Source organism: Bos javanicus, chromosome 22 (genome assembly GCF_032452875.1).
Source record: "Bos javanicus breed banteng chromosome 22, ARS-OSU_banteng_1.0, whole genome shotgun sequence".
NCBI classification, from domain to species: domain Eukaryota; kingdom Metazoa; phylum Chordata; class Mammalia; order Artiodactyla; family Bovidae; genus Bos; species Bos javanicus.
In genome coordinates this window covers 53,597,157-53,625,135 of record NC_083889.1, presented here as the reverse complement: position 1 = coordinate 53,625,135, position 27,979 = coordinate 53,597,157, and the positions used below count along the sequence as shown (strand labels likewise).

General features: G+C 44.7%; 1 protein-coding gene across 4 annotated transcripts in view; it reads right to left on the bottom strand.

Moving 5' to 3' along the window:
- The window catches only part of SLC6A20 (solute carrier family 6 member 20), a 59,026-nt gene that overhangs the window by 15,219 nt on the left and 15,828 nt on the right, over nt 1-27,979 (bottom strand). For all 4 annotated transcript variants that reach the window (XR_009732563.1, XM_061397040.1, XM_061397039.1 and 1 more), the window contains 4 exons: nt 25,890-26,117; nt 20,410-20,520; nt 19,338-19,579; nt 17,978-18,140 (listed from right to left, as the gene is read on the bottom strand). Coding sequence is in view for 3 of the 4 variants with exons in the window: in XM_061397040.1 (XP_061253024.1) it covers nt 17,978-18,140; nt 19,338-19,579; nt 20,410-20,520; nt 25,890-26,117 (744 nt within the window). In the remaining variant the exon portion in view is untranslated. The remainder of the gene's footprint in view (nt 1-17,977; nt 18,141-19,337; nt 19,580-20,409; nt 20,521-25,889; nt 26,118-27,979) is intronic.

The following is a 27,979-nucleotide window of genomic DNA, read 5'->3' as shown; positions in this document are numbered from 1 at the left end:
GAAAAGACCAGCAAACAGAAGAGGCTAAAATAAACAGAGGGAACCGCCTTGGAAGTGACAGGTGCAACAGATTAAAACCCTGTAGTTAGCACCGACTACACTGGAAGGGGCCCTTAGATCTTGAGAAGTATAAGCCGGATCAAGGAACTATCTGAAACTGAACTGACCCCACACTGTCCACAACAGCTCCAGAGAAATTCTTAGATATATTTTTACTATTATCATTTCTTAAATTAAAAAAAATTTTTTAAGCCTCTATTACGCCTTTAATTTTCATTTTTATAATATATTACCTTGCAAAAAAAAAAAACACTTTTTAAAGCAAACTTCATATATATATATTATAATTTTTTGTGACTTTTTTTAATATTGTATTTTTGAGTCTAACCTCTAGATTTTTAATCTTTGCTTTTTGGTATTTGTTATCAATTCTGTACGTTTAAGAACCCAATCTTCAGTACCCATTTTTATTTGGGAGTGTGATTACTGGCTTGATTGCTCTCTCCCTCTTTTGACTCTCCTTTTTCTCCACCAGGTCGCCTCTGTCTCCTCCCTCCCCCTTCTCTTCTCTACACAACTCTGTGAAGCTCTTTGTATGTTCTGGGCTGTGGAGAACACTTAGGGAATTGATTACTGGCTAGCTTGCTCTCTCCCCTTCTGATTCCACCTGTTCTCCTCCTGGTCACCTCTATCTCCCTCCTCCCTCTTCTCTTCTCCCTGTAACTCTGTGAACCTCTCTGGGTGTCCCTCACTGTGGAGAAACTTTTCATCATTAACCTAGATGTTTTATCATTGGTGCTGTATAGAAGCTTGAGGCTTGTATAGCTTGAGGCTACTCTAAGAATAAGACTGAAATCCAGAGGCAGGAGGCTTAAGTCCAAATCCTGAGAACACCAAAGAACTCCTGACTCCAGGGAACATTAATCGGTAAGAGCTCATCCAAAAGCCTCCATACCTACACTGAAACCAAGCACCACTCAAGAGCCAACAAGTTCCAGACTAAGACATACCATGCAAATTCTCAAGCAACACAGGAACATAGCCCCAAGCTTCAATATACAGGCTGCCCAAAGTCACACCAAAACCACTGACCTCTCGAAACTTATTACTGGACACTTCATTGCACTCCAGAGAGAAGAAATCCAGCTCCACCCACCAGAACACCGACACAAGCTTCCCTAACCAGGAAACCTTGACAAGCCACCCATCCAACCCCACCCACAGCGAGGAACCTCCACAATAAAGAGGAACTGCAAACTGCCAGAGTACGGAAAGGCCACCCCAAATGCAGCAATCTAAACAAGATGAAAAGGCAAAGAAATACTCAGCAGGTAAAGTAAAAGGATAAATGCCCACCAAACCAAACAAAAGAGGAAGAGATAGGGAACCTACCTGATACAGAATTCAGAATAATGATCGTGAAAATGATCCAAAGTCTTGAAAACAAAATGGAGTTACAGATAAATAGCCTGGAGACAAGGATTGAGAAGGTGCAAGAAAGGTTTAACAAGGACCTAGAAGAAATAAAGAGAGTCAATATATAATGAATAATGCAATAAATGAGATCAAAAACACTCTGGAGGGAACCAACAGTAGAATAATGGAGGCAGAAAATAGGATAAGTGAGGTAGAAGATAGAATGGTAGAAATAAATGAAGCAGAGAGGAAAAAAGAATTAAAAGAAATGAGGACAACCTCAGAGACCACTGGGACAATGTTAAATGCCCCAACATTTGAATCATAGGAGTCTCAGAAGAAGAAGACAAAAAGAAAGACCATGAAAAAATACTTGAGGAGATAATAGTTGAAAACTTCCCTAAAGTAGGGAAGGAAATAGTCACCCAAGTCCAAGAAACCCAGAGAGTCCCAAACAGGATAAACCCAAGGTGAAACACCCCAAGACACATATTAAATCAACAAAGATCAAACACAAGGACAAATATTAAAAGCAGCAAGGGAAAAACAACAAATAGCACACAAGGGGATTCCCATAAGGATAACAGCTGATCTTTCAATAGAAACTCTTCAGGCCAGGAGGGAATGGCAGGACGTACTTAAAAGTGATGAAAGAAAATAACCTACAGCCCAGATTACTGTAGCCAGCAAGGATTTCATTCAAATACGAAGGAGAAATCAAAAGCTTCACAGACAAGCAAAAGCTGAGAGAATTCAGCACCACCAAACCAGCTCTCCAACAAATGCTAAAGGATCTTCTCTAGACAGGAAACACAGAAAGGGTGTATAAACTCAAACCCAAAACAGCAAAGTAAATGGCAATGGGATCATACTTATCAATAATTACCTTAAACGTAAATGGGCTGGATGCCCCAACCAAAAGACAAAGACTGGCTGAATGGATACAAAAACAAGATCCCTATATATGTTGTGTACAAGAGACCCACCTCAGAACAAGGGACACATACAGACTGAAAGTGAAGGGCTGGAAAAAGATATTCCATGCAAATAGAAACCAAAAGAAAGCAGGAGTAGCAATACTCACATCAGATAAAATAGACTTTAAAACAAAGGCTGTGAAAAGCGACAAGGACACTACATAATGATCAAAGGATCAATCCAAGAAGAAGATATAACAATGATAAATATATATGCACCCAACATAGGAGCACCACAATATGTAAGACAAATGCTAACAAGTATGAAAGGGGAAATTAACAATAACACAATAATAGTGGGAGACTTTAATACCCCACTCACACCTATGGATAGATCAACTAAACAGAAAATTAATAAGGAAACACAAACTTTAAATGATACAAGAGACCAGTTAGACCTAATTGATATCTAAAGGACATTTCACCCCAAAACAATGAATTTCACCCTTTTCTCAAAGGCACACGGAACCTTCTCCAGGATAGATCACATCCTGGGCCATAAACCTAGCCTTGGTAAATTCAAAAAAATTGAAATCATTCCAAGCATCTTTTCTGACCACAATGCAGTAAGATTAGATCTCAATTACAGGAGAAAAACTATTAAAAATGCCAACATATGGAGGCTGAACAACACGCTGCTGAATAACCAACAAATCACAGAAGAAATCAAAAAAGAAATAAAAATATGCATAGAAATGAATGAAAATGAAAACAACCCAAAACCTATGGGACACTGTAAAAGCAGTGCTAAGGGGAAGGTTCATAGCAATACAGGCTTACCTCAAAAAAACAAGAAAAAAGTCAAATAAGCCAACTCTACACCTATGGCAACCCACTCCAGTATTCTTGCCTGGAGAATCCCAGGGATGGGGGAGCTTGGTGGGCTGCCATTTATGGGGTCACACAGAGTCGGACACAACTGAAGCAACTTAGCAGCAGCAGCAGCTACACTAAAGCAACTAGAAAAGGAAGAAATGAAGAACCCCACGGTTAGAAGAAGGAAAGAAATCTTAAAAGTTAGGGCAGAAATAAATGCAAAAGAAACAAAAGAGTCCATAGCAAAAATCAACAAAGCTAAAAGCTGGTTCTTTGAGAAGATAAGTAAAATTGACAAACCATTAGCCAGACTTATCAAGAAACAAAAGGAGAAGAATCAACAAAAGTAGAAATGAAAATGGAGAAATCACAACACAGAAATACAAGAGACTACTATCAGCAACTATATGCCAATAAAATGGACAACTTGGAAGAAATGGACAAATCCTTAGAAAAGTACAACTTTCCAAAACTGAACCAGGAAGAAATAGAAAATCTTAACAGACACATCACAAGCACAGAAATTGAAACTGTAATCAGAAATCTTCCAGCAAACAAAAGCCCAGGTCCAGATGGCTTCACAGCTGAATTCTACCAAAAATTTAGAGAAGAGCTAACACCTATCCTACTCAAACTCTTCCAGAAAACTGCAGAGGAAGATAAACTTCCAAACTCATTCTATGAGGCCACCATCACCCTAATACCAAAACCTGACAAAGATGCCACAAAAAAAGAAAACTACAGGCCAATATCACTGATGAACTTAGATGCAAAAATCCTTAACAAAATTCTAGCAATCAGAATCCAACAACACATTAAAAAGATCGTACACCATGACCAAGTGGGCTTTAAACGAGGGATGCAAGGATTCTTCAATATCCGCAAATCAATCAATGTAATACACCACGTTAACAAATTGAAAAATAAAAGCCATATGATTATCTCAATAGATGCAGACAAAGCCTTTGACAGAATTCAACATCCATTTATGATAAAAACTCTCCAGAAAGCAGGAATAGAAGGAACATACCTCAACATAATAAAAGCTATATATGACAAACCCACAGCAAACATTATCCTCAATGGTGAAAAACTGAAAGCATTTCCCGTAAAGCCAGGAACAAGACAAGGGTGGCCACTTTCACCACTACTATTCAACATAGTTTTGGAAGTTTTGGCCATGGCAATCAGAGCAGAAAATGAAATAAAAGGAATCCAGATTGGAAAAGAAGAAGTAAAACTCTCACTGTTTGCAGATGACATGATCCTCTACATAGAGAACCCTAAAGACTCCACCAGAAAATTACTAGTGCTGATCAATGAATATAGTGAAGTTGCAGGATATAAAATCAACACACAGAAATCCCTTGCATTCCTATACACTAATAATGAGAAAACAGAAGGAGAAATTAAGGAAACAATTCCATTCACCATTGCAATTAAAAGAATGAAATACTTAGGAATATATCTACTTAAAGAAACAAAGGACCTATATATAGAAAACTATAAAACACTGATGAAAGAAATCAAAGAGGACACAAATAGATAGAGAAATATACCATGTTCATGGGTTGGAAGAATCAATATAGTGAAAATGAATATACTACCCAAAGCAATCTATAGATTCAATGCAATCCCTATCAAGCTACCAACGGTATTTTTCACAGAACTAGATCAAATAATTTCACAATTTGTATGAAAATACAAAAAACCGAAGATGGCGGAGGAATAGGATGGGCAGACCACTTTCTCCCGCACAAATTCATCAAACAAACATTTAAACGCTGAGTAAATTCCACAAAACAACTTCTGAATGCCGGCAGAGGACATCAGGCACCCAGAAAAGCAGCCCATATGTCTTCGAAAGGAGGTAGGAAAAAAACATAAAAGACAAAAAAAAAAAAAAAGAGAGAGACAAAAGGGGTAGGGACAGAGCTCCATCCTGGGAAGGGAGTCTTAAAAAGAGAAGTTTCCAAACACCAGGAAACACTCTCACTGCCGAGTCTGTGGTGAGCCTTGGAAGCACAGAGGGCAACATAACAAGGAAGAAAAATAAATAAATAATTAAAACCCACAGATTACGAGCCCAACGGTAACTCCCCCAGTGGAGAAGCAGTGCAGACGCCTGCACCCGCCACTAGCAAGCAGGGGCTAGGCAGGGAGGCGCCGGCTGCATTGCTTAGAGTAAGGACTGGTCCTGAATGCCCTGAGGGCAATCTGAGCGAACTAACTTGGGCAGCAAACCAGACTGTGGGATAGCTACCACGTGAAAACTCCTAACCTAAGATAGTACCAGGCCTGTGCACAGAACAAAGGACTGAACAGAACTAGCCAGCTGCAGACCATTCCCCTCCGGTGACAGGCAGCCAGAGCTGGAAGGGGGCAATTGCAGCCCCAGAGAGACATTATCTACCAAACTGCAAGCAGGCTTCTTTGCTAACTAAGACTTCTTGGGGTTCTGGACAGTCAACATCTGCCTGAGAAGGTGCGCCAGTTGTACACCAGAAAACCAAGTGGCAGGGATGGGGGAGGTGATAAGTCGCAGCGACTGCGCTCACCAAACACGTCATCACCTGAGCTGCTTGGACCTGGGAAGGGCACAAGACACAGTTCCAACCAAATCTGCACCTCTGAGGACTACCTGAGTGCCTGAACCTGAGCAGCTTAGACCTGGGAGGTGCATGCAGCCCAGGGCCAGCCTCCGACAGTTCCCGGCGGAGCAACCTAGAGCCTGAGCTGCGTGGGCAGGGAGGGTGCACGCGCCGTGAGCGGGGGCAGGCCCAGTGTGGCTGAGACACTGCGAGCACACGCCAGTGTTATTTGTTTGCAGCGTCCCTCCCTCCCCACAGCGCGACTGAACAAGTGAGCCTAAAAAAGTGTCCACCACCGCCCTCCTTGTGTTAGGGAAGAAATCAGACACTGAAGAGACCAGCAAAGAGAAGAAGCTAAAATAGAGGGAACCGCCTTGGAAGTGACAGATGCAATAGATTAAAACCCTGTAGTTAGTACCGACTACATAGGAAGGGGCCTACAGATCTTGAGAAATATAAGCTGGACCAAGGAACTATATGAAAATGAACTGACCCCACCCTGCCCACAACACCACCAGAGAAAGTCCTAGATATACTTTTACTATTTTTACGATCATTCTTTTATTTTTTTTAATTAAAAAAAATTTTTAAATCCTCTATTATTCCTTTAATTTTAATTTTTATAACCTACTATTACTTTGCAAAAAAAAAAGACCCTATTTTTTAAAATCAAACTTCATATATATATATATTTTATAATTTTTGTGACTTTGTCTTTTTCTTCTTATTGTTTTCTTTAATATTGTATTTTTGAAAATCCAACTTCTACTCTAGATTTTTAATCTTTGCTTTTTGATATTTGTTATCAATTTTGTACCTTTAAGAACCCAATCTTCAGTACCCATTTTTACCTGGGAGCGAGATTACTGGCTTGACTGCTCTCTCCCCCTTTGGACTCTCCTCTTCCTCCACCAGGTCACCTCTGTCTCCTCCCTCCCCCTTCTCTTCTCTACCCAACTCTGTGAATCACCAGTGTGTTCCGGACGGTGGAGAACACTTAGTGAACTGATTACTTCTCTCTCCTTTTGATTCCCCCCTTTTTATCCTCCTGGTCACCTCTTGTCTCCTTCCTCCCTCTTCTCTGTATAACTCTGTGAACATCTCTGAGCAGTCCAGACTGTGGAGCGCACATAAGGAAGTGATTACTGGCTAGCTTGCTCTCTCCTCTTTTGATTCCACCTCATCTGATTCGGGTCACCTCTAACTCCCTCCTCCCTCTTCTCTTCTCCATGTAATTCTGTGAACATCTCTGGGTGTCCCTCACTGTGGAGAAACTTTTCACCTTTAGATGTTTTATCGTTGGTGCTGTATAGAAGGAGAAGTCTTGAGACTACTGTAAAAATAAGACTGAAAACCAGAAGCATGAGGCTTAAGTCCAAAATCCTGAGAACACCAGAGAACTCCTGACTCCAGGGAACATTAATCGACAGGAGCTCATCAAACACCTCCATACCTACACTGACACCAAGCACCACCCAAGGGCCAACAAGTTGCAGAGCAAGACATATCACGCAAATTCTCCAGCAACACAGGAACACAGCGCTGAGCTTCAATATACAGGCTGCCCAAAGTTACTCCAAAACCATTGACATCTCATAACCCATTACTGGGCACTTCATTGCACTCCAGAGAGAAGAAATCCAGCTTCACCCACCAGAACACCAACACAAGCTTCCCTAACCAAGAAACCTTGACAAGCCACCTGTACAAACCCACACAGAGTGAGGAACCTCCACAATAAAGAGAACTCCACAAACTGCCAGAAAACAGAAAGGCCACACCAAATTCAGCAATATAAACAAGATGAAGAGACAGAGGAATACCCAGCAGGTAAAGGAACAGGATAAATGCCCACCAAAGCAAACCAAAGAGGAAGAGATAGGGAATCTACCTGATAAACAATTCCAAATAATGATAGTGAAAACGATCCAAAATCTTGAAATCAAAATGGAATCACAGATAAATAACCTGGAGACAAGGATTGAGAAGATGCAAGAAAGGTTTAACAAGGACCTAGAAGAAATAAAAAAAGAGTCAATATATAATGAATAATGCAATAAATGAGATAAAAAACACTCTGGAGGCAACAAATAGTAGAATAACGGAAGCAGAACATACGATTAGTGAAGTAGAAGATAGAATGGTAGAAATAAATGAATCAGAGAGGAAAAAAGAAAAATGAATTAAAAGAATTGAGGACAATCTCAGAGACCTCCAGTATAATATTAAACACTCCAACATTGGAATCATAGGAGTCCCAGAAGAAGAAGACAAAAAGAAAGACCATGAGAAAATGCTTGAGGAGATAATAGTTGAAAACTTCTTAAAATGGGGAAAGAAATAATCACCCAAGTCCAAGAAACCCAGAGAGTCCCAAACAGGATAAACTCAAGGAGAAACACCCCAAAACACATATTAATCAAATCAACAAAGATCAAACACAAAGAACAAATATTAAAAGCAGCAAAGAAAAAACAACAAATAACACACAAGGGGATTCCCATAAGGATAACAGCTGATCTTTCAATAGAAACTCTTCAGGCCAGGAGGGAATGGCGAGACATACTTAAAGTGATGAAAGAAAATAACCTATAGCCCAGATTACTGTACCCAGCAAGGATCTCATTCAAATATGAAGGAGAAATCAAAAGCTTCACAGACAAGCAAAAGCTGAGAGAATTCAGCACCACCAAACCAGCTCTCCAACAAATGCTAAAGGATCTTCTCTAGACAGGAAACACAGAAAGGGTGTATAAACTCAAACCCAAAACAGCAAAGTAAATGGCGATGGGATCATACTTATCAATAATTACCTTAAACGTAAATGGGCTGGATGCCCCAACCAAAAGACAAAGACTGGCTGAATGGATACAAAAACAAGATCCCTATATATGTTGTCTACAAGAGACCCACCTCAAAACAAGGGACACATACAGACTGAAAGTGAAGGGCTGGAAAAAGATATTCCATGCAAATAGAGACCAAAAGAAAGCAGGAGTAGCAATACTCACATCAGATAAAATAGACTTTAAAATAAAGGCTGTGAAAAGAGACAAAGAAGCTCACTACATAATGATCAAAGGATCAATCCAAGAAGAAGATATAACAATTATAAATATATATGCACTCAACATAGGAGCACCACAATATGTAAGACAAATGCTAACAAGTATGAAAGGGGAAATTAACAATAACACAGTAATAGTGGGAGACTTTAATACCCCACTCACACCTATGGATAGATCAACTAAACAGAAAATTAACAAGGAAACACAAACTTTAAATGATACAATAGACCAGTTAGACCTAATTGATATCTACAGGACATTTCACCCCAAAACAATGAATTTCACCTTTTTCTCAAGGGCACACGGAACCTTCTCCAGGATAGATCACATCCTGGGGCATAAATCTAGCCTTGGTAAATTCAAAAAAATTGAAATCATTCCAAGCATCTTTTCTGACCACAATGCAGTAAGATTAGATCTCAATTACAGGAGAAAAACTATTAAAAATGCCAATATATGGAGGCTGAACAACATGCTGCTGAATAACCAACAAATCACAGAAGAAATCAAAATATGCATAGAAATGAATGAAAATGAAAACACAACAACCTAACACCTGTGGGACACTGTAAAAGCAGTGCTAAGGGGAAAGTTCATAGCAATACAGGCATACCTCAAGAAACAAGAAAAAAGTCATATAAATAACCTAACTCTACACCTAAAGCAACTAGAAAGGAAGAAATGAAGAACCCCAGGGTTAGTAAAAGGAAAGAAATTTTAAAAATTACGGCAGAAATAAATGCAAAAGAAACAAAAGAGACCATAGCAAAAATCAACAAAGCTAAAAGCTGGTTCTTTGAAAGGATAAATAAAATTGACAAACCATTAGCCAGACTCATCAAGAAACAAAGAGAGAAAAATCAAATCAACAAAAGTAGAAATGAAAATGGAGAGATCACGACAACACAGAAATACAAAGGATCATAAGAGACTTCAGTTCAGTTCAGTTGCTCAGTCATGTCCGCCTCTTTGCGACCCCATGAATCGCAGCACGCCAGGCCTCCCTGTCTATCACCAGCTCCGGGAGTTCACTCAGACTCAAGTCCATCGAGTCAGTGGTGCCATCCAGCCATCTCATCCTCTGTCGTCCCCTTCTCCTGCCCCCAAACCCTCCCAGCATCAGAGTCTTTTCCAATGAGTCTACTCTTCACATGAGGTAGCCAGAGTACTGGAGTTTCAGCTTTAGCATCATTCCTTCCAGAGACTACATATAATTGGCAATTATATGCCAATAAAATGGACAACGTGGAAGAAATGGACAAATTCTTGGAAAAGTACAACTTTCCAAAACTGAACCAGGAAGAAATAGAAAATCTTAACAGACACATCACAAGCACGGAAATTGAAACTGTAATCAGAAATCTTCCAGCAAACAAAAGCCCAGGTCCAGACGGCTTCACAGCTGAATTCTACCAAAAATTTAGAGAAGAGCTAACACCTATCCTACTCAAACTCTTCCAGAAAACTGCAGAGGAAGATAAACTTCCAAACTCATTCTATGAGGCCACCATCATCCTAATACCAAAACCTGACAAAGATGCCACAAAAAAAGAAAACTACAGGCCAATATCACTGATGAACTTAGATGCAAAAATCCTTAACAAAATTCTAGCAATCAGAATCCAACAACACATTAAAAAGATCGTACACCATGACCAAGTGGGCTTTAAACGAGGGATGCAAGGATTCTTCAATATCCGCAAATCAATCAATGTAATACACCACGTTAACAAATTGAAAAATAAAAGCCATATGATTATCTCAATAGATGCAGACAAAGCCTTTGACAGAATTCAACATCCATTTATGATAAAAACTCTCCAGAAAGCAGGAATAGAAGGAACATACCTCAACATAATAAAAGCTATATATGACAAACCCACAGCAAACATTATCCTCAATGGTGAAAAACTGAAAGCATTTCCCGTAAAGCCAGGAACAAGACAAGGGTGGCCACTTTCACCACTACTATTCAACATAGTTTTGGAAGTTTTGGCCATGGCAATCAGAGCAGAAAATGAAATAAAAGGAATCCAGATTGGAAAAGAAGTAAAACTCTCATTGTTTGCAGATGACATGATCCTCTACATAGAGAACCCTAAAGACTCCACCAGAAAATTACTAGCGCTGATCAATGAATATAGTGAAGTTGCAGGATATAAAATCAACACACAGAAATCCCTTGCATTCCTATACACTAATAATGAGAAAACAGAAGGAGAAATTAAGGAAACAATTCCATTCACCATTGCAATTAAAAGAATGAAATACTTAGGAATATATCTACCTAAAGAAACTAAAATGATAGGATACTGAAAGAGGAACTCCCCAGGTCAGTAGGGGCCCAATATGCTACTGGGGATCAGTGGAGAAATAACTCCAGAAAGAATGAAGGGATGGAGCCAAAGCAAAAACAATACCCAGCTGTGGATGTGACTGGTGATAGAAGCAAGGTCCGATGCTGTAAAGAGCAATATTGCATAGGAACCTGGAATGTCAGGTCCATGAATCAAGGCAAATTGGAAGTGGTCAAACAAGAGATGGCAAGAGTGAATGTCGACATTCTAGGAATCAGCGAACTAAAATGGACTGGAATGGGCAAATTTAACTCAGATGACCATTATATCTACTACTGCGGGCATGAATCCCTCAGAAGGAATGGAGTAGCCATCATGGTCAACAAAAGAGTCCGAAATGCAGTACTTGGATGCAATCTCAAAAACGACAGAATGATCTCTGTTCGTTTCCAAGGTAAACCATTCAGTATCACAGTAATCCAAGTCTATGCCCCAACCAGTAACGCTGAAGAAGCTGAAGTTGAACGGTTCTATGAAGACCTACAAGACCTTTTAGAACTAACACTCAAAAATGATGTCCTTTTCATTATAGAGGACTGGAATGCAAAAGTAGGAAGTCATGAAGCACCTGGAGTAACAGGCAAATTTGGCCTTGGAATACGGAATGAAGCAGGGCAAAGGCCAATAGAGTTTTGCCAAGAAAATGCACTGGTCAGAGCAAACACTCTCTTCCAACAACACAAGAGAAGACATCACCAGATGGTCAACACTGAAATCAGATTGATTATATTCTTTGCAGCCAGGATGGACAAGCTCTACACAGTCAGCAAAAACAAGACCAGGAGCTGACTGTGGCTCAGATCATGAATTCCTTATTGCCAAATTCAGACTTAAATTGAAGAAAGTAGGGAAAACCACTAGACCATTCAGGTATGACCTAAATCAAATCCCTTATGATTATACAGTGGAAGTGAGAAATAGATTTAAGGGCATAGATCTGATAGATTGCCTGATGAACTATGGAGGGAGGTTCGTGACATTGTACAGGAGACAGGGATCAAGACCATCCCCATGGAAAAGACATGCAAAGTAGCAAAATGGCTGTCTGAGGAGGCCTTACAAGTATCTGTGAAAAGAAGAGAAGCGAAAAGAAAAGGAAAGATATAAGCATCTGAATGTAGAGTTCCAAAGAATAGCAAGAAGAGATAAGAAAGCCTTCTTCAGCGATCAATGCAAAGAAATAGAGGAAAACAACAGAATGGGAAAGACTAGGGATCTCTTCAAGAAAATCAGAGATACCAAAGGAACATTTCATGCAAAGATGAGCTCGATAAAGGACAGAAATGGTATGGACCTAACAGAAGCAGAAGATATTAGGAAGAGGTGGCAGGAATACACAGAAGAACTAGACAAAAAAGATCTTCACAACCAAGATAATCATGATGGTGTGATCACTCACCTAGAGCCAGACATCCTGGAATGTGAAGTCAAGTGGGCCTTAGAAAGCATCACTACAAACAAAGCTAGTGGAGGTGATGGAATTCCAGTTGAGCTATTTCAAATCCTGAAAGATGATGCTGTGAAAGTGCTGCACTCAATATGCCAGCAAATTTGGAAAACTCAACAGTGGCCACAGGACTGGAAAAGGTCAGTTTTCATTCCAATCCCAAAGAAAGGTAATACCAAAGAATGCTCAAACTACTGCACAATTGCACTCATCTCACATGCTAGTAAAGTAATGCTCAAAATCCTCCAAGCCAGACCTCAGCAATACATGAACTGTGAACTTCCAGATGTTCAAGCTGGTTTCAGAAAAGGCAGAGGAACTAGAGATCAAATTGCCAACATCTGCTGGATCATGGAAAAATCAAGAGTGTTCCAGAAAAACATCTATTTCTGCTTTATTGACTATGCCAAAGCCTTTGACTGTGTGGATCACAATAAACTCTGGAAAATTCTGAAAGAGATGGGAATACCAGACCACCTGACCTGCCTCTTGAGAAACCTGTATGCAGGTCAGGAAGCAACAGTTAGAACTGGACATGGAACAACAGACTGGTTCCAAATAGGAAAAGGAGTTCGTCAAGGCTGTATATTGTCACCCTGCTTATTTAACTTATATGCAGAGTACATCATGAGAAACGCTGGGCTGGAAGAAGCACAAGCTGGAATCAAGAGTGCCGGGAGAAATATCAATAACCTCAGATATGCAGATGACACCACCCTTATGGCAGAAAGTGAAGAGGAACTAAAAAGCCTCTTGATGAAAGTGAAAGTGGAGAGTGAAAAAGTTGGCTTAAAGCTCAACATTCAGAAAACAAAGATCATGGCATCTGGTCCCATCACTTCATGGGAAATAGATGGGGAACCAGTGGAAACAGTGTCAGACTTTATCTTTTTGGGCTCCAAAATCACTGCAGATGGTGACTGCAGCCATTAAATTAAAAGACGCTTACTCCTTGGAAGGAAAGTTATGACCAACCTAGATAGCATATTGAAAAGCAGAGACATTACTTTGCCAACAAAGGTCCGTCTAGTCAAGGCTATGGTTTTTCCAGTGGTCATGTATAGATGTGAGAGTTGGACTGTGAAGAAAGCTGAGTGCCAAAGAATTGATGGTTTTGAACTGTGGTGTTGGAGAAGACTCTTGAGAGTCCCTTGGACTGCAAGGAGATCCAACCAGTCCATTCTGAAGGGGATCAGCCCTGGGATTTCTTTGGAAGGACTGTTGCCAAAGCTCAAACTCCAGTTCTTTGGCCACTTCATGCGAAGAGTTGCCTCACTGGAAAAGATTCTCATGCTGGGAGAGATTGGGGGCAGGAAGAGAAGGGGGCAACAGAGGATGAGATGGCTGGATGGCATCACTGACTTGATGGACGTGAGTCTGAGTGAACTCCGGGAGTTGGTGATGGACAGGGAGGCCTGGTGTGCTGCGATTCATGGGGTCGCAAAGAGGCGGACATGACTGAGGGAGTGATCTGAACTGAAGGAAACTAAAGACCTATATATAGAAAACTATAAAACACTGGTGAAAGAAATCAAAGAGGACACTAATAGATAGAGAAACATACCATGTTCATGGATCGGGTGAATCAATATAGTAAAAATGAGTATACTACCCAAAGCAATCTATAGATTCAATGCAATCCCTATCAAGCTACCAATAGTATTTTTCACAGAGCTAGAAGAAATAACTTCACAATTTTTATGGAAATACAAAAAACCTCGAATAGCCAAAGCAATCTGGAGAAAGAAGAATGGAACTGGAGGAATCAACCTGCCTGACTTCAGGCTATACTACAAAGCTACAGTCATCAAGACAGTATGGTACTGGCACAAAGACATAAATATAGATCAATGGAACAAAATAGAAAGCCCAGAGATAAATCCACACACCTATGGACACCTTATCTTTGACAAAGGAGGCAAGAATATACAATGGATTAAAGACAATCTCTTTAACAAGTGGTGCTGGGAAAACTGGTCAACCACTTGTAAAAGAATGAAACTAGAACACTTTCTAACACCATACACAAAAATAAATTCAAAATGGATTAAAGATGTAAACATAAGACCAGAAACTATAAAACTCCTAGAGGAAAACATAGGCAAAACACTCTCCAACATAAATCACAGTAGGATCCTCTATGACCCACCTCTCAGAGTAATGGAAATAGAAGCAAAAATAAACAAAAGGGACCTAATTAAAATTAAAAGCTTTTGCATAACAAAGGAAACTGTAAGCAAGGTGAAAAGATAGCCTTCAGAATGGGAGAAATAGCAAATGAAGCAACTGACAAAGAATTAATCTCAAAAATATACAAGCAACTCCTGCAGCTCAATTCCAGAAAAATAAACAACCCAATCAAATAATGGGCCGAAGAACTAAATAGACATTTCTCCAAAGAAGACATACAGATGGCTAACAAACACATGAAAAGATGCTCAACATCACTCATTATCAGAGAAATGCAAATCAAAACCACAACGAGGTACCATTTCATTCCAGTCAGAATGGCTACTATCAAAAAGTCTACAAACAGTAAATGCTGGAGAGGGTATGGAGAAAAGGACCCTCTTACACAGTTGGTGGGAATGCAAACTAGTACAGCCACTATGGAGAACAGTGTGGAGATTCCTTAAAAAAACTGGAAATAGAACTGCCTTATGACCCAGCAATCCCACTGCTGGGCATACACACTGAGGAAACCAGAATTTAAAGAGACACATGTACCCCAATGTTCATCACAGCACTGTTTATAATAGCCAGGACATGGAAGCAACCTAGATGTCCATCAGCAGATGAATGGATAAGAAAGCTATGGTACATATACACAATGGAGTATTACTCAGCCATTAAAAAGGATACATTTGAATCAGTTCTAATGAAGTGGATGAAACTGGAGCCTATTATACAGAGTGAAGTAAGCCAGAAAGAAAAACATCAGTACAGTATCAGTTCAGTTAAGTCACTCAGTCGTGTCCAACTCCTTGCGAGCCCATGAATCGCAGCACGCCAGGCCTCCCTGTCCATCACCAACTCCCGGAGTTCACTCAGACTCATGTCCATCGAGTCAGTGATGCCATCCAGCCATCTCATCCTCTGTCGTCCCCTTCTCCTCCTACACCCAATCCCTCCCAGCATCAGAGTCTTTTCCAATGAGTCAACTCTTCGCATGAGGTGGCCAAAGTACTGGAGTTTCAGCTTTAGCATCATTCCTTCCAAAGAAACCCAGGGCTGATCTCCTTCAGAATGGACTGGTTGGATCTCCTTGCAGTCCAAGGGACTCTCAAGAGTCTTCTCCAACACCACAGTTCAAAAGCATCAATTCTTCAGCGCTCAGCCTTCTTCACAGACCAACTCTCACATCCATACATGACCACAGGAAAAACCATAGCCAATGCATATATATGGAATTCAGAAAGATAGTAATGATAACCATATATGTGAGACAGCAAAAGAGACACACATGTATAGAATGGTCGTTTGGACTCTGTGGGAGAGGGTGAGGGCGGACTGATATCGGAGAATGGCATTGAAACATGTATGTTATCATATGTGAAACAGATTGCCAGTCCAGGTTCGATGCATGAGACAGGGTGCTCAGGGCTGGTGCACTGGGATGACCCAGAGGAATGGGATGGGGAGGGAGGAGGGAGGGGAGTTCAGGATGGGGAACACGTGTACACCCGAGGCTGATTCATGTCAGTGTATGGCAAAACCACTACAATATTGTAAAGTAATTAGCCTCCAATTAAAATGAATAAATTTAAATAAATAAATAAATAAAAATGGATACCAATGTAGTTGTTTACAAAATAGCAACAAACTCATAGATTCACAAAGAAACTTATGGTTACCACAGGGGAAAAGCCAGGTCGGGGAAGTATAAATATTTAGGTTGGAATTAATATATACACACTAATATATATATAAAAGAGGTATCAATTATACCTACTCTATAACACAGGAAATTGTACTCTACAGTCTTTAATAACCTATATGGGAAAAGAATCTGAAAAATAATAGATATACTTTTATGTATAACTGTTTGAAGTTGATGGATACCCAAAACAAACACAATAGCGTGAATCAACTGTACTCATTATAAAATAAAATTATATTAATAATAATTTACAAAATAATATGACTAAAAGGAACTTTTCTATGAAAGAAGAAAGCCACAAACATTGAGAATATTCTTGTGATTGCGTGGAGGGTGGTGCTGAGGAAGGTTGAATTGAGAGTTAGAACCTGGAGATGAAAACTTAACACACACACACACATCTATTGATATATTGGATAAACAAGGTAATACTTATAGCACAAGGAACTGTATTCAATAATCTATACTAACCCTTAATGCAAAAGTATATGAAGAAAAATTTACGTGTAACTGAATCACTGTGATGTTTATAAGAAAATAACAGATTTTAAATCAAGCAGAGTTCAATTTTTTTTTTTAACATTTTTAAAAATAGAGGTCCCAGCATAGCAATTTAATTCTGTAAAATGTATTCAAGAGCGATTTTTGTAGCAGAAGGTTTTTGAAAAGCCCTAATATTTATCAGTAGGGAAGGTCACAGAGCATTCTCTGGGGTCCAGCTGGGGACTCCAGGCTTCCAGTGCCGGTGGCTCAGGTTCAATCAAGTGTGGGGTATGTATGATAGAACCAAGTGTCACTCTTACAGTGAATGGATGGGAGTCCATGTGTATCCCCACAGAGCAATCTCAAATAAAATGCTGAATGAGAAAGGTCTCTCTTAGGACCACTTATTTCCACTTAAAAACTGCCAAGAAAAACGACATTACCCATGATATATATGGGAAATAAAGTCGTCAGAACGAAGGTTCTGGGCTCTGGGAATAGGATAGATTTTTCGGGAGAGTAACAAAGAGAATTCTACCTTTGTCCCTAAAATGTTCTTTTCTTTTACATAAAAAAGAAAATCTGAGCCCCAAATTGACAAAATGTTTAAATTTTTCATTCTGAGAGGTGGACAGGTGGGTGTTTGTTTAAGTACTCTTCATCGTTTCTTCTATTTTTAAATTTTGAAAAGAGCCAAGTTAAAGAAGCAAAGGACACAGGGTTCCCAAAGGAGCTGTGTAGTGACTGGGATGCCCATGCAGCACCCGGGAGAATGGTGGGCAGGGCGCTCATCCTCTAAGAGGTGCAGGGAAGACAATTCAGAGTTTTCCCTGATTTTCACGGGGTGTGTGTACCCCTCAAGTCGCTTTTTCTCATGGGCAGGGTCAAAGGCCCCTGTGAAGAGTGTGGGTGAAGCAAGTCACGATTTTGCCAGCAGCTTACCGTCTCCAGCTCCGTTTCCAAGCTGCAGTTTTTAATCTGTGGGAACACCTCGCTGTACTTGCTGGGGTACGCAGATGCCAGGTAATCTTTCACTTGCTCCAGGTTGTTGGCTGTCAAAAAGCCATCTTCAAGGTCGAAAGAGTTGGTCAGCAGCAGAATCACCCTGCAAGCACAGCAGTTGGTTACAAAGGTGGCTGTCACCAAACCCTCTCCCACCTAGGGAATGTGTTGATTGGTGAGCTTTTAAAGGACAGGGTGATTGTAAATGACTTTGAAGGAGCCTCAGATAGAAACGGTGATGACCAAAGGAACCAAACCCACATGGCTGGGTGGGCTATTTTAACCTCAGGATCAGCGTTGTCAGAGAACCTCCAGAGACGATGGGCAAGTTCTACTTGAGTGCTCTCCAATCTCGTACCCACTCGCCACACGTGGCCACTGAGTACTCGAATGAGGCTAGAGCCGCCGAGAGGCTGATTTCAACTACCTTATGCCGAGATGGAGACCAATCTTAAATCAAGAATGGATGCTTTTGAACTGTGGTGCTGGAGAAGGTTCTTGAGAGTGCCCTGGACAGCAAAAGATTAAACCAGTCAATCCTAAAAGGACATTGGACCCTGAATATTCATTGGAAGGACTGATGCTGAAGCTCCAATACTCTGGCCACCTGATGCGAAGAGCTGACTCACTGGAAAAGACCCTGATGTTGGGCAAGATTGAAGGCAGGAAAAGGGGGTGACAGAGGATGAGATGGTTGGATGGCATCACTGACTCAATGGACATGAGTTTGAGCAAACTCTGGGAGACAGTGGACGACAGGGAAGCCTGGTGTGCTGCAGTCCATGGGGTGGCAAAGTCAGATATGACTTACCCACTGAACAACAACAACAAAACAAAATTTTAGCTAGTGTTAAACCAATTTACACTTAAATTTGTAAATAGCCCTTGTGGCTAGGGACTGCTGTACTGGCCAGCATAGCTTCTGGATGATGTTTCTTGTTTTGGGTAAGGGGGCACCAGAAAGATTCTGCAGGCTCCACGGCTCAGCTGGGGAGCTCTTGGTTACCTCTGAGGCGGGGGGAGATGGGGCAGAAGAAGCTGGTTTCCCATGTGTTGAATGCCCTTTGGTGCTAAGTGCTCTGAATACACAAAACTGCCCTCATCCCCTCAGGCAGACGCCAATGGTTCTGATTTGAACCCTGGATCGAGGGTGGCAAAGACAGTGCCCTTTGCCCCAAGGGGTATCAAAATACCCCTTGATTTCTGGGCTCTGCCTCTTCTCAGAGGCCCTTCAGCTCAGGCCCATGCAGGCTCACTGCCCCCCTTGAGGTCTGGGGCCCACCAGGTGGCCCAGGCTTACTTGTTCAAGCAGCTCTCATAGTTGAAGGTGGCCTTGAAGCCATAGATGGAGAAGGTGACGATGCTGGCAAAGATGGAGGTGGAGCTGTTGATGATGGACACAATGATGGCGTGCTTCTGGCAGTTGTTGGAGGGCTCGTTGTAGCTGGCAAAGGCGATGAGGCTGCCGAACCCCAGGCCGAGTGAGAAGAAGATCTGGGTGGCTGCGTTAATCCAGGCCTTGGGGTTGGCCAACTGCTCCATCTGTGGGGAGCGGTTGGGGGGGAAAGCCAGTGGGGACAGCGTGGGTGAACCCCAGGTGGGAACCCCAGGCTCTCAGACCAGCAGGGGGCGGGGGCCCAGAGAGGGGAAGGAACTGGCCTGCGGCACACAGCCAGCCAGGGCAGGCCTGAGGCTCGAACCTGGCAGGGCCAGGTTCTCAGCCGATAAAACACATCCTCATGTCACAGCCCCCACTGCCTCTTACCCAGAGGAGATGGTGTCAGATAAAATAGTTCTCAAAGGAATTGAGCCCCTGATCCATGACCCACGCACTGCATGGGTCTCGGCCTCCAGAAATGGAGGTGCTGGTGCCCAAGGCTGACTTGTGCCCCGGCACTGACGTTAGGGGCAGTGCTGCTCCAGTCACTGTTTCCAGGGACCAGACTTGCTAAATGACTGTCGCGTCCCAAAGGCAACAGGGGCTCTCTCGACAGGATCATGAGGGGCCCTGCCGTGTGTGGGTTCACCCCCATAGGGAAAGGGGTGCCTAGAAGTGCGAGCAGGAGGGTGAGCTGACTGCAGGGATGCTCCTGGTGAACAACTTGGTCCGCAGCTGGAGTGGAGGGTTTGGGGTGAGACTGGGGCAGCAGAGGTTGGGGGCAGGGAGGATGAGCATGAAGGTGGACCACAGGGTCACGCCGCAGCATTCACAGGCGTGGGGGCTCCCTGGCTGAGGACAGGGAAGCCACGACCCTCACTGCCTGGCGGGCTCATGACTGCTCCACTCCCGCTTGGTCTCCCCCTTCCACCCATCCTGGAAGGTGGGGGAATGAATGGGGGTACCCTTGGGGCCCCTCCCCTCCAGCCCATACCTTGGGAGTGAACATGTATGCCAGGCCATTGGTGGCTCCATGGAGCGTGAGGCCCCTGACCAGGTAGATGATGAGCACACAGTAGGGCAGCAATGCAGTGAAGTACACCACCTGTGGGCCCCAGAGCACAGAGTCAGCTCCCTGGAGAAGCGGGGACCACAGGGCTCTCAGGCCCAAGGAAGGCAGACCCGCCATCCCCACGGAACGCCACAGCACCATCTTGGCTGTTTGGGTGACCGACAGCTGGGAAGGTATTGTGGTTCTTGGTCAGACACGGGTTCTGAGTTTGGGGAACTGGGTGGTGGACATGGATGCCCATGCGTGTGACCCCCAGGAAATCTCCTGTTCAGTGGAGAAGAGGAACAGGTCCTGGAAAGCTCTGTCTTCCAGCCTCCCTGCAACTCAACCTTATTCCAGAAAGGACTCGAGGCTGCCCACAGGAATACATCATGAGATATCCGTGTAAAAAGAAAATGTGGGCAATCCAGGAAGATGCGCCCCGAGGAAAAGGCGGCTCACAGAAGAGGTGAGGTGCTACCCAGATTCTGAGCCAGACTGATCTGAGCTTCCTCATGGCCCAGGCAGAGCAGGAAGCAGTCACACAGGATTTATATCATCTCTGAAAGGCAAAAAAACCCAGGAGCTTGGAGGAAGGTCAGGCACCCCCAGGACTGGGGCCCGAGACAAGCTTGGCCATGAGTGTATAAAGGAAAAGCAGTGTCATCTGGTGTTCCTGTGAAAGATACAATAGCAATGCAACGGTTTTCATGAAAGGCCTCACTTCCACGGGCTTTTTCTTTAAGGTACAAAGTAGATGTATTCAGAGGGAAGCACACCCCACATAGAGTGTGGGCCACCTCAGAAGGTGAGAGAGGCCTTCCCTGGGCTTTAAAGGCGCATATCAGTGGGATGTTTTTTGTCAACCAGTTCTTTCCCTGCTGACGTATGTCATGGGTTCACTGATGTTTTATCTTCGACTTTCATGGTAGCTTTTCCACACTGCGCAGTGTTTCCACAAAGTCTTACAATAGAGGCCTTCGAGTGCACGGATGCCCACACGGGGCTGGAATTAGTTTTTCTGCAGATCAACTTGTATGCGCACCAGAGCCCCTTTTCAAACACTGTGCACATTTTTTTGTCTGCGTGGTTATCTTCTTTGGCTGGGGGGGGTGGGGATTGTTTTGGGTTTGTTTCTTTTCTTTCTTGTTTTTTTTTTTTTTTAAGTAAAAGCAGTTCCGTCATGTTTGGGTCCCCCTGTGAGAACCAGAGCTGGTGACTCAAGTCCAGCTGCACCCGGCCCTCCACTCCCACTGAGGTGTGGCACTATCTTCCCAAGAATTTCCAAGGACACCTTAGTGGTGCTCTGCCCTGTCACCCTGGGGACAGCAGGCAAAAGTCAGGTGTGTCTTCTATGATTGCTTCTTAAGTGAGGATATTGTAACTTGAGATGAGTAATACAGCCACATGGGATTACATGAAGATAAACCAGGTTCAAGATGGGAACGGGAAAGTGGAAAGAGAGGGCATCTGGCCAGTGAGCTGAAGGAAATCAAGAGACAACAGGGAAGGGGTGACCACTGTCTGTAACCAGGGGCACTCGGGGGACACACGGAGCCAGGCCTTGGTCGCCCCCAAGGTCAGCAAGGTTTGGTGACCTTGGTCCCCCTCAGGTCGGCACGTTTCCTGGAGAGCTCTCTTCAGTCGAGACCAGGCTGGCTCACCTCTCCCCAGTCAGAGAAGCTAGAAGGATTGCTGGATGTGTGATCCAGGCTAAACTACTTGGAAAAACCGTTTGTGAATAATCTGAAAACAAACCTGGGAGGGGAAGAAAGCAGAGTCCAACAAAGAAAGCCAACATACAGCACCCAGGGTTTAACAAAATTCACCCCCATAAATAGAGCTGTTGGAGCTCCTATGACTCAGTAACAGCTACAAAAAAAAAAAAAAAACACAACCCAATCCAAAGATGGGCAGAAGCCCTAAAGAGACATTTCCCCAAAGACACTCAGATGGACAATGGGCACATGAAAAGATGTTCAACGTCGCTAGTCACTAGACAAATCAAAACTACAATGAGGCATCGCCTCACACCGGTCAGAGTGGCCGTCATTAAAAAAAGTCTACAAATAGCAAATGCTGGAGAGAGTGTGCAGAAAAGGGAGCCCTCCCACACTGTTGGTGGGAATGTAAGATGGCACAGCCACTAGAGAAAGCCTCCGAAAACTAGAGTTGCCATATGACCCAGCAGTCCCACTCCTGGGCATATACTCAGACAAAACTAAAAGTAAAAAAAGATACATGCACCCTTAACGTTCACAGCAGTGCTATTCATGACAGACAAGACATGGGGACAGCCTGAATGTCCGTCAACAGATGAATAAAGAAGATGTGATATACGTAAGCAATGGACTATTACTCAGCCATGCTGCTGCTACTGCTGCCAAGTCACTTCAGGCTCCACCATCCCTGGGATTCTCCAGGCAAGAACACTGGAGTGGGTTGCCATTTCCTTCTCCAATGCATGAAAGTGAAAAGTGAAAGTGAAGTCGTGTCAGACTCTCAGCAACCCTATGGACTGCAGCCTACCGGGCTCCTCCGTCCATGGGATTTTCCAGGCAAGAGGACTGGAGTGGGGTGCCACTGCCTTCTCCGACTCAGCCATAAAGAGAATGAAATCATGCCATCTGCAGTGACACGGATGGGCCCACAAGTTGTACTAACTGAAGTCAGTCAGAATGACAAGTACCATATGATATCACTTACACATGGAATCCAAAATATGACAGAAATGAACGTAGCTACAAAACAGAGAACAGATTTGTGGTTGCTAAGGAAAAGGGGGTGGGGGGCTTGGACTGGAGTCTGGGATTAGCCGATGCAAACTATAAAACATATATACATATAATGGATAAACAGCAAGGTCCCATTGAGAGAGTCATTTCCTAGGCAGGTTGATAGGGAGTCTAGGGGTCCCCAAGGAGAGAGGGCTCTGGAATTCTCAAGGAGGAAGAAAGGATAAACTTTTTTCTTTCTCCACATTCCTTAGGATTATATAACAATAATGTATCCTGCCTAAGGACAGTCTTTGGATCCAACCTTCTGTTATCTTAAAATGTTAATTATGGGAGTAGACCTGGTCTTTACAAGGATGTATCTTGCCTGAGGACAGTGTTATCTTAAAATGTAAATATGGGAGTAGGTCTGGTGAGGTCTTTACAACCTCCAGATATTCTTTGGATTATATAACTTCATTGTTAACACTAGCAAGGGGGTACTCTTTCTACCCTCTTCTGATGCCTATGTCAGAAGCTTTCTCTATCTCCTTTATACTTTAATAAAACTTTATTACACAAAAGCTCTGAGCGATCAAGCCTCGTCTCTGGCCCCTGATTGAATTCTTCTCCTCCGGGGGCCAAGAATCCCGGTGTATTCGCGTGATTCAACAACAACCTTTCACTATTGTCTAGCGCAGGATGCACTAAATATCCTGTAATAAACCATAAAGGAAAAGAATATGAAAAGAATACCCACAACTGAATCACTTTGCTGTACACCATAAACTAACAACTGTTGGGCACTTTTGTCATGGAGGGGGGCGTAGCTTAAGCCGAGGAAATAGTCAGTCTTCCTGTCATGACGTGTCCTCATTTAGCAAGTTTCTCGGTGATCTGGAAAAGGGATGGCCTCATCGCTGAAACTCCAATATTTTGGCCACCAGATACAAAGAGCTGACTCATTTGAAAAGACCCTGATGCTAGGAAAGATTGAAGGCAGGAGGAGAAGGGGACAACAGAGGATGAGATGGTTGGATGGCATCACCAACTTGATGGACATGGGTTTGGCTGGACTCCAGGAGCTGGTGATGGACAGGGAGGCCTGGCAAGCTGCGGTTCATGGGGTCGCAAAGTCGGACATGACTGAGCGACTGAACTGAACTGAACACTGAATCTCCACATTTGCAGATACTGCCCTTGGATCTTCTGGATCATGTTCATGATAATTTGGCAGAGGCCATTGGTGAAACCTTTTTTCTGAGCATAAAATATCCTCCAAACTTCAAGATGGGACAGAGTGAGTTGCTGTAGAATCTCAGCTTTTTGATGGTGAGATGGGGGTTATTGGGACTAAGATGCTGGCCATCACGGGGCCCCGGAAACCGAAAGAAGATAACCTACTAGACACGGTACTGGGGTGTCACTGGACACCTAAAATACTGTGGGTAGCTCTGGTCTCGATGCCTCAAGAAACACACAGTGGGGGGACTACCCTGGTGGTCCGGTGGTCTCGGATCCGCCTTCTGGTGCAGGGGACAGGGGTCTGATCCCTGGTTAGAGAACTAGGATCCCATGTGCTGTGGGGCAAGTAAACCAGCACACCACACCTGCTGAGACCACACGCCACAGCCGGAGAGAGGCGCGCACACCGCATCAAAAGATGCCACAGGCTACAGCGAGGACGGCGCCACGCTAAGACTAACAGCATAAACAGACCAGCCAGTGTTAGAGACACAAGGCGGGCTGGAGAAGGTGACCGGGCTGGCCAGGAGCAAGGGGCCAGGTGGACTCGTATGGCCTTCAGAAGGGAAAAGCTGGGCTTGATTGAGTCCTGAAAAGTGTGGGCCAGCAGGAGGTGTTCGATCAAAAATGATGGGGAGTTTCTGGGGCAAAGCAGGGTCTGCCTGGCTCTGCCCTCTCTACTTGGCGCCCTTGGGCAGGACTTCACCTCTGAAAGCCTCAGGTGAGTGGACAGCGAGATCTATTGGGAAGGACTGAAGACTGAAACAACGGGCATGTGCCACCCACGACGGATGGACTGCGAGGCGTGACTGAGCGTGAGGGGGGCACACGCGCGTCCAGAGCGTCTGCTGCAGCTAGAGAGAGACGGGAGGTGAGGGAACCCCTCCAGGAAAACGTTCCACATGGAGTGGATCAAAGAAACGTCCTCGCTCTGGCAGGACCACAAACTTAGGGACACACCAAAGAGATGAGGTTTCTAATCAGGCCCGACAGCTCTCTAGGTCACGGAAAGCAGCTTGGACCAAAGGTTCTGAGACTCAGCTGCTCACTCGGGTCAGCTGGAGAGCTTTGAAAGTCCCAGTGCCCAGGGGAACCCCACACGGACCGTCTCGGAAGCTCTGAGGGTCGGACCCAAGTTCTAGGAGCTCTCCCGGCGGTGTGGCTGAGGCTGAGTGCAGTGTGTGTTGGGGACGACGTCGACGTGACAAGTTTTCAGAGAGAGGAAAACTAGGTCGAACTGCCTGGCTCCCCTGGGTGGTTCGGGCGGGGGACTGGGACAGACATGCTCATCTTTCCAGGAACGGGGGAGGCCCTCATTTCGAGATTCAGGGCTGTGACGTCCAGGACTGCTGGCCGTCTCCAGTGGCTAGACGCGAGCCAGCATCGCCGTCCGCCCCTCCTCCCCAGTGCCGGCTGCGGAGGCGGCCTCGCCGCTGCCCAGGGCACTAACCCCCCAAGTCCTACCTTGCCGGTGGACTCGGTGCCCCGCAGGATGCACAGGTACACCACCAGCCAGGCCAGGATGAGGCACAGCGCCGGCTCCCACTGCACCGCCCCGCTCTCCTGGATGGATGGCGAGATGTTGAGGGTCTTCCGGTACCAGAAGTACTGCGTGGACGAGGCCTTCTCACACTCCTCGATGTAGCCGGTGCGGTTGCCATTCAGCGGGCACACAGACCACGGCAGGGGGTCCTGCGGGGTCAAAAGAAACATTACACTCAGAGGTGCGGGTGGAGGCCAAAGGTCGGGGTGGGAGGACGGGAGGCGGCCCTGAGGGGAGGCTCTTGGAAGAGGTCACTGGTCCCCAAAGGGCAGGAGCTCCTGAAGGCAGACCAGGAGCCAAAGGCTGTCCCCCACCCCGGGCACAGGTGGGGCTTGGGCAGAGGGATAGGCGGGCAGGGGCCCCACACTCCCACCAATCCCGTGGGTGTCTGCTGAAAACATCTCGGCTCTATGCTGGGTGGGAGAGATCGAATCAAAGGGACAATGGCCAGATTGTCTATGACAAATGAACTCTGACCAACAACCTCTGTAGCCTCCAGCCCAGGAACCCAAACCGCAGCACCTGCAGTCATCAGCTAGGAGCGGTCAGGACTTGGTCATTGACTGCAGCTTTCTGAACCTGTGTTCCCTCCAACTCAGGACCAAGAGGAAAAAGTCAGAGACCCCCTGCCTAACCAGTCACACACCCAACACAATTCCCCAGTCCTCTGCCTGCCCTGGAGTCTCTGTCAAATGCAAGTGATGGGACTCCCTCGTCGTAACAAACTCCGGATAAATAGCCTCTGCTTGCTCTCATCTGGGTGGTCTTTATTTCCACAAGCCCCTAGCAAGGCCCAGCAGGAATAAGACTTGGGTCCTGTCCTTGCTACCTGGGTGGAGACAGGCATTTCCTAACAGTCACTGTGTCTGGAAGTTCAAGGGGACTGCGGTTTGTTCCCACCGCAGCCTTCTTCTGTATCTAAGACAGACGAGCAGGTACTGATGACTCCTGTTAAGCCTGAGTCAAGCTACACCTGAAGCAGTTCCACTCCTGGACTTTGCAGGTAGAGCCAGGAAGGGCTTCTTCTGTATCAGCTAGTTCCAGCTGGGTTCTCTCTCCCTTAGAAACCAGAGTGCCTAAATGGTGCAGAGGGTTGGGTGAACTCCGGGAGTTGGTGATGGACAGGGAGGCCTGGCGTGTTGCGGTTCATGGGGTCGCAAAGAGTTGGACACAACTGAGAGACTGAACTGAACTGAGATGGTGCAGGTATGATGAACATGACCCAAGGCCAAGAGCTAAAGAGAAGTGCTGAACTGAGTGGGGGAGGGAGGGGGGTTAGGGTCCCACCTCTGCTCTGCCAAAAACCAGCCCCACGTGGATCAGATTTCATTAGATAAAAACTCCCCGCTGACAGAAGCAAGTCTAACCCCAATGGGTTCAACCCCTATATTTCACAGGAAACAGAAATGAGCCCCAACAGCATTACCTGATGGGCTAGGGCCACTCTGCTGGTAAGGAGCTGGAGCCCACGTCTGTCACCTGGAAAGTGCTTAGGCCCCTGTGCTGCTGGGACCCCTGGCAGAAAACGACCCCTCCAAGCCGCGTTTCTAGCTTTGACCTAAAATGCTTCCAAAGGTGACCACCAGCAACTCCCCTTGAGAGGCGGTGCCCTCTGCCCCTGCCCGTGACCCGGGCTGACCTGTGTCCAGGTCTGACCAACAGGAGGCACTGAAGTGCGGCTGCATGACCTCCTGGCCTCACATCCGAGGCCTTGCAGCTTTTACTTTCACCCTCGTGGACCAGCACCCTGCACAGACCCTCGGGCTGGACTGCTGAGCGAGGCGGACTGGTGGAGAGAAAGGCCGCGTGGAGCAAACCAAAGTGGAGTGACAGCCGGGACTGCACCCCCATCAGGCGGGGGGTCCCTGTGGACCTGAAGCCCAGACCACAGCCCCCCTGGGTCCGCCTGGCCTAAGGGGGACTGACTGCGTCCATTCATTGTTGTTCAGCACAGCCTGGTCGCCAACCTTGGCTACACAAACATGACTTAAATCACTCAGAGGAAGGGAGG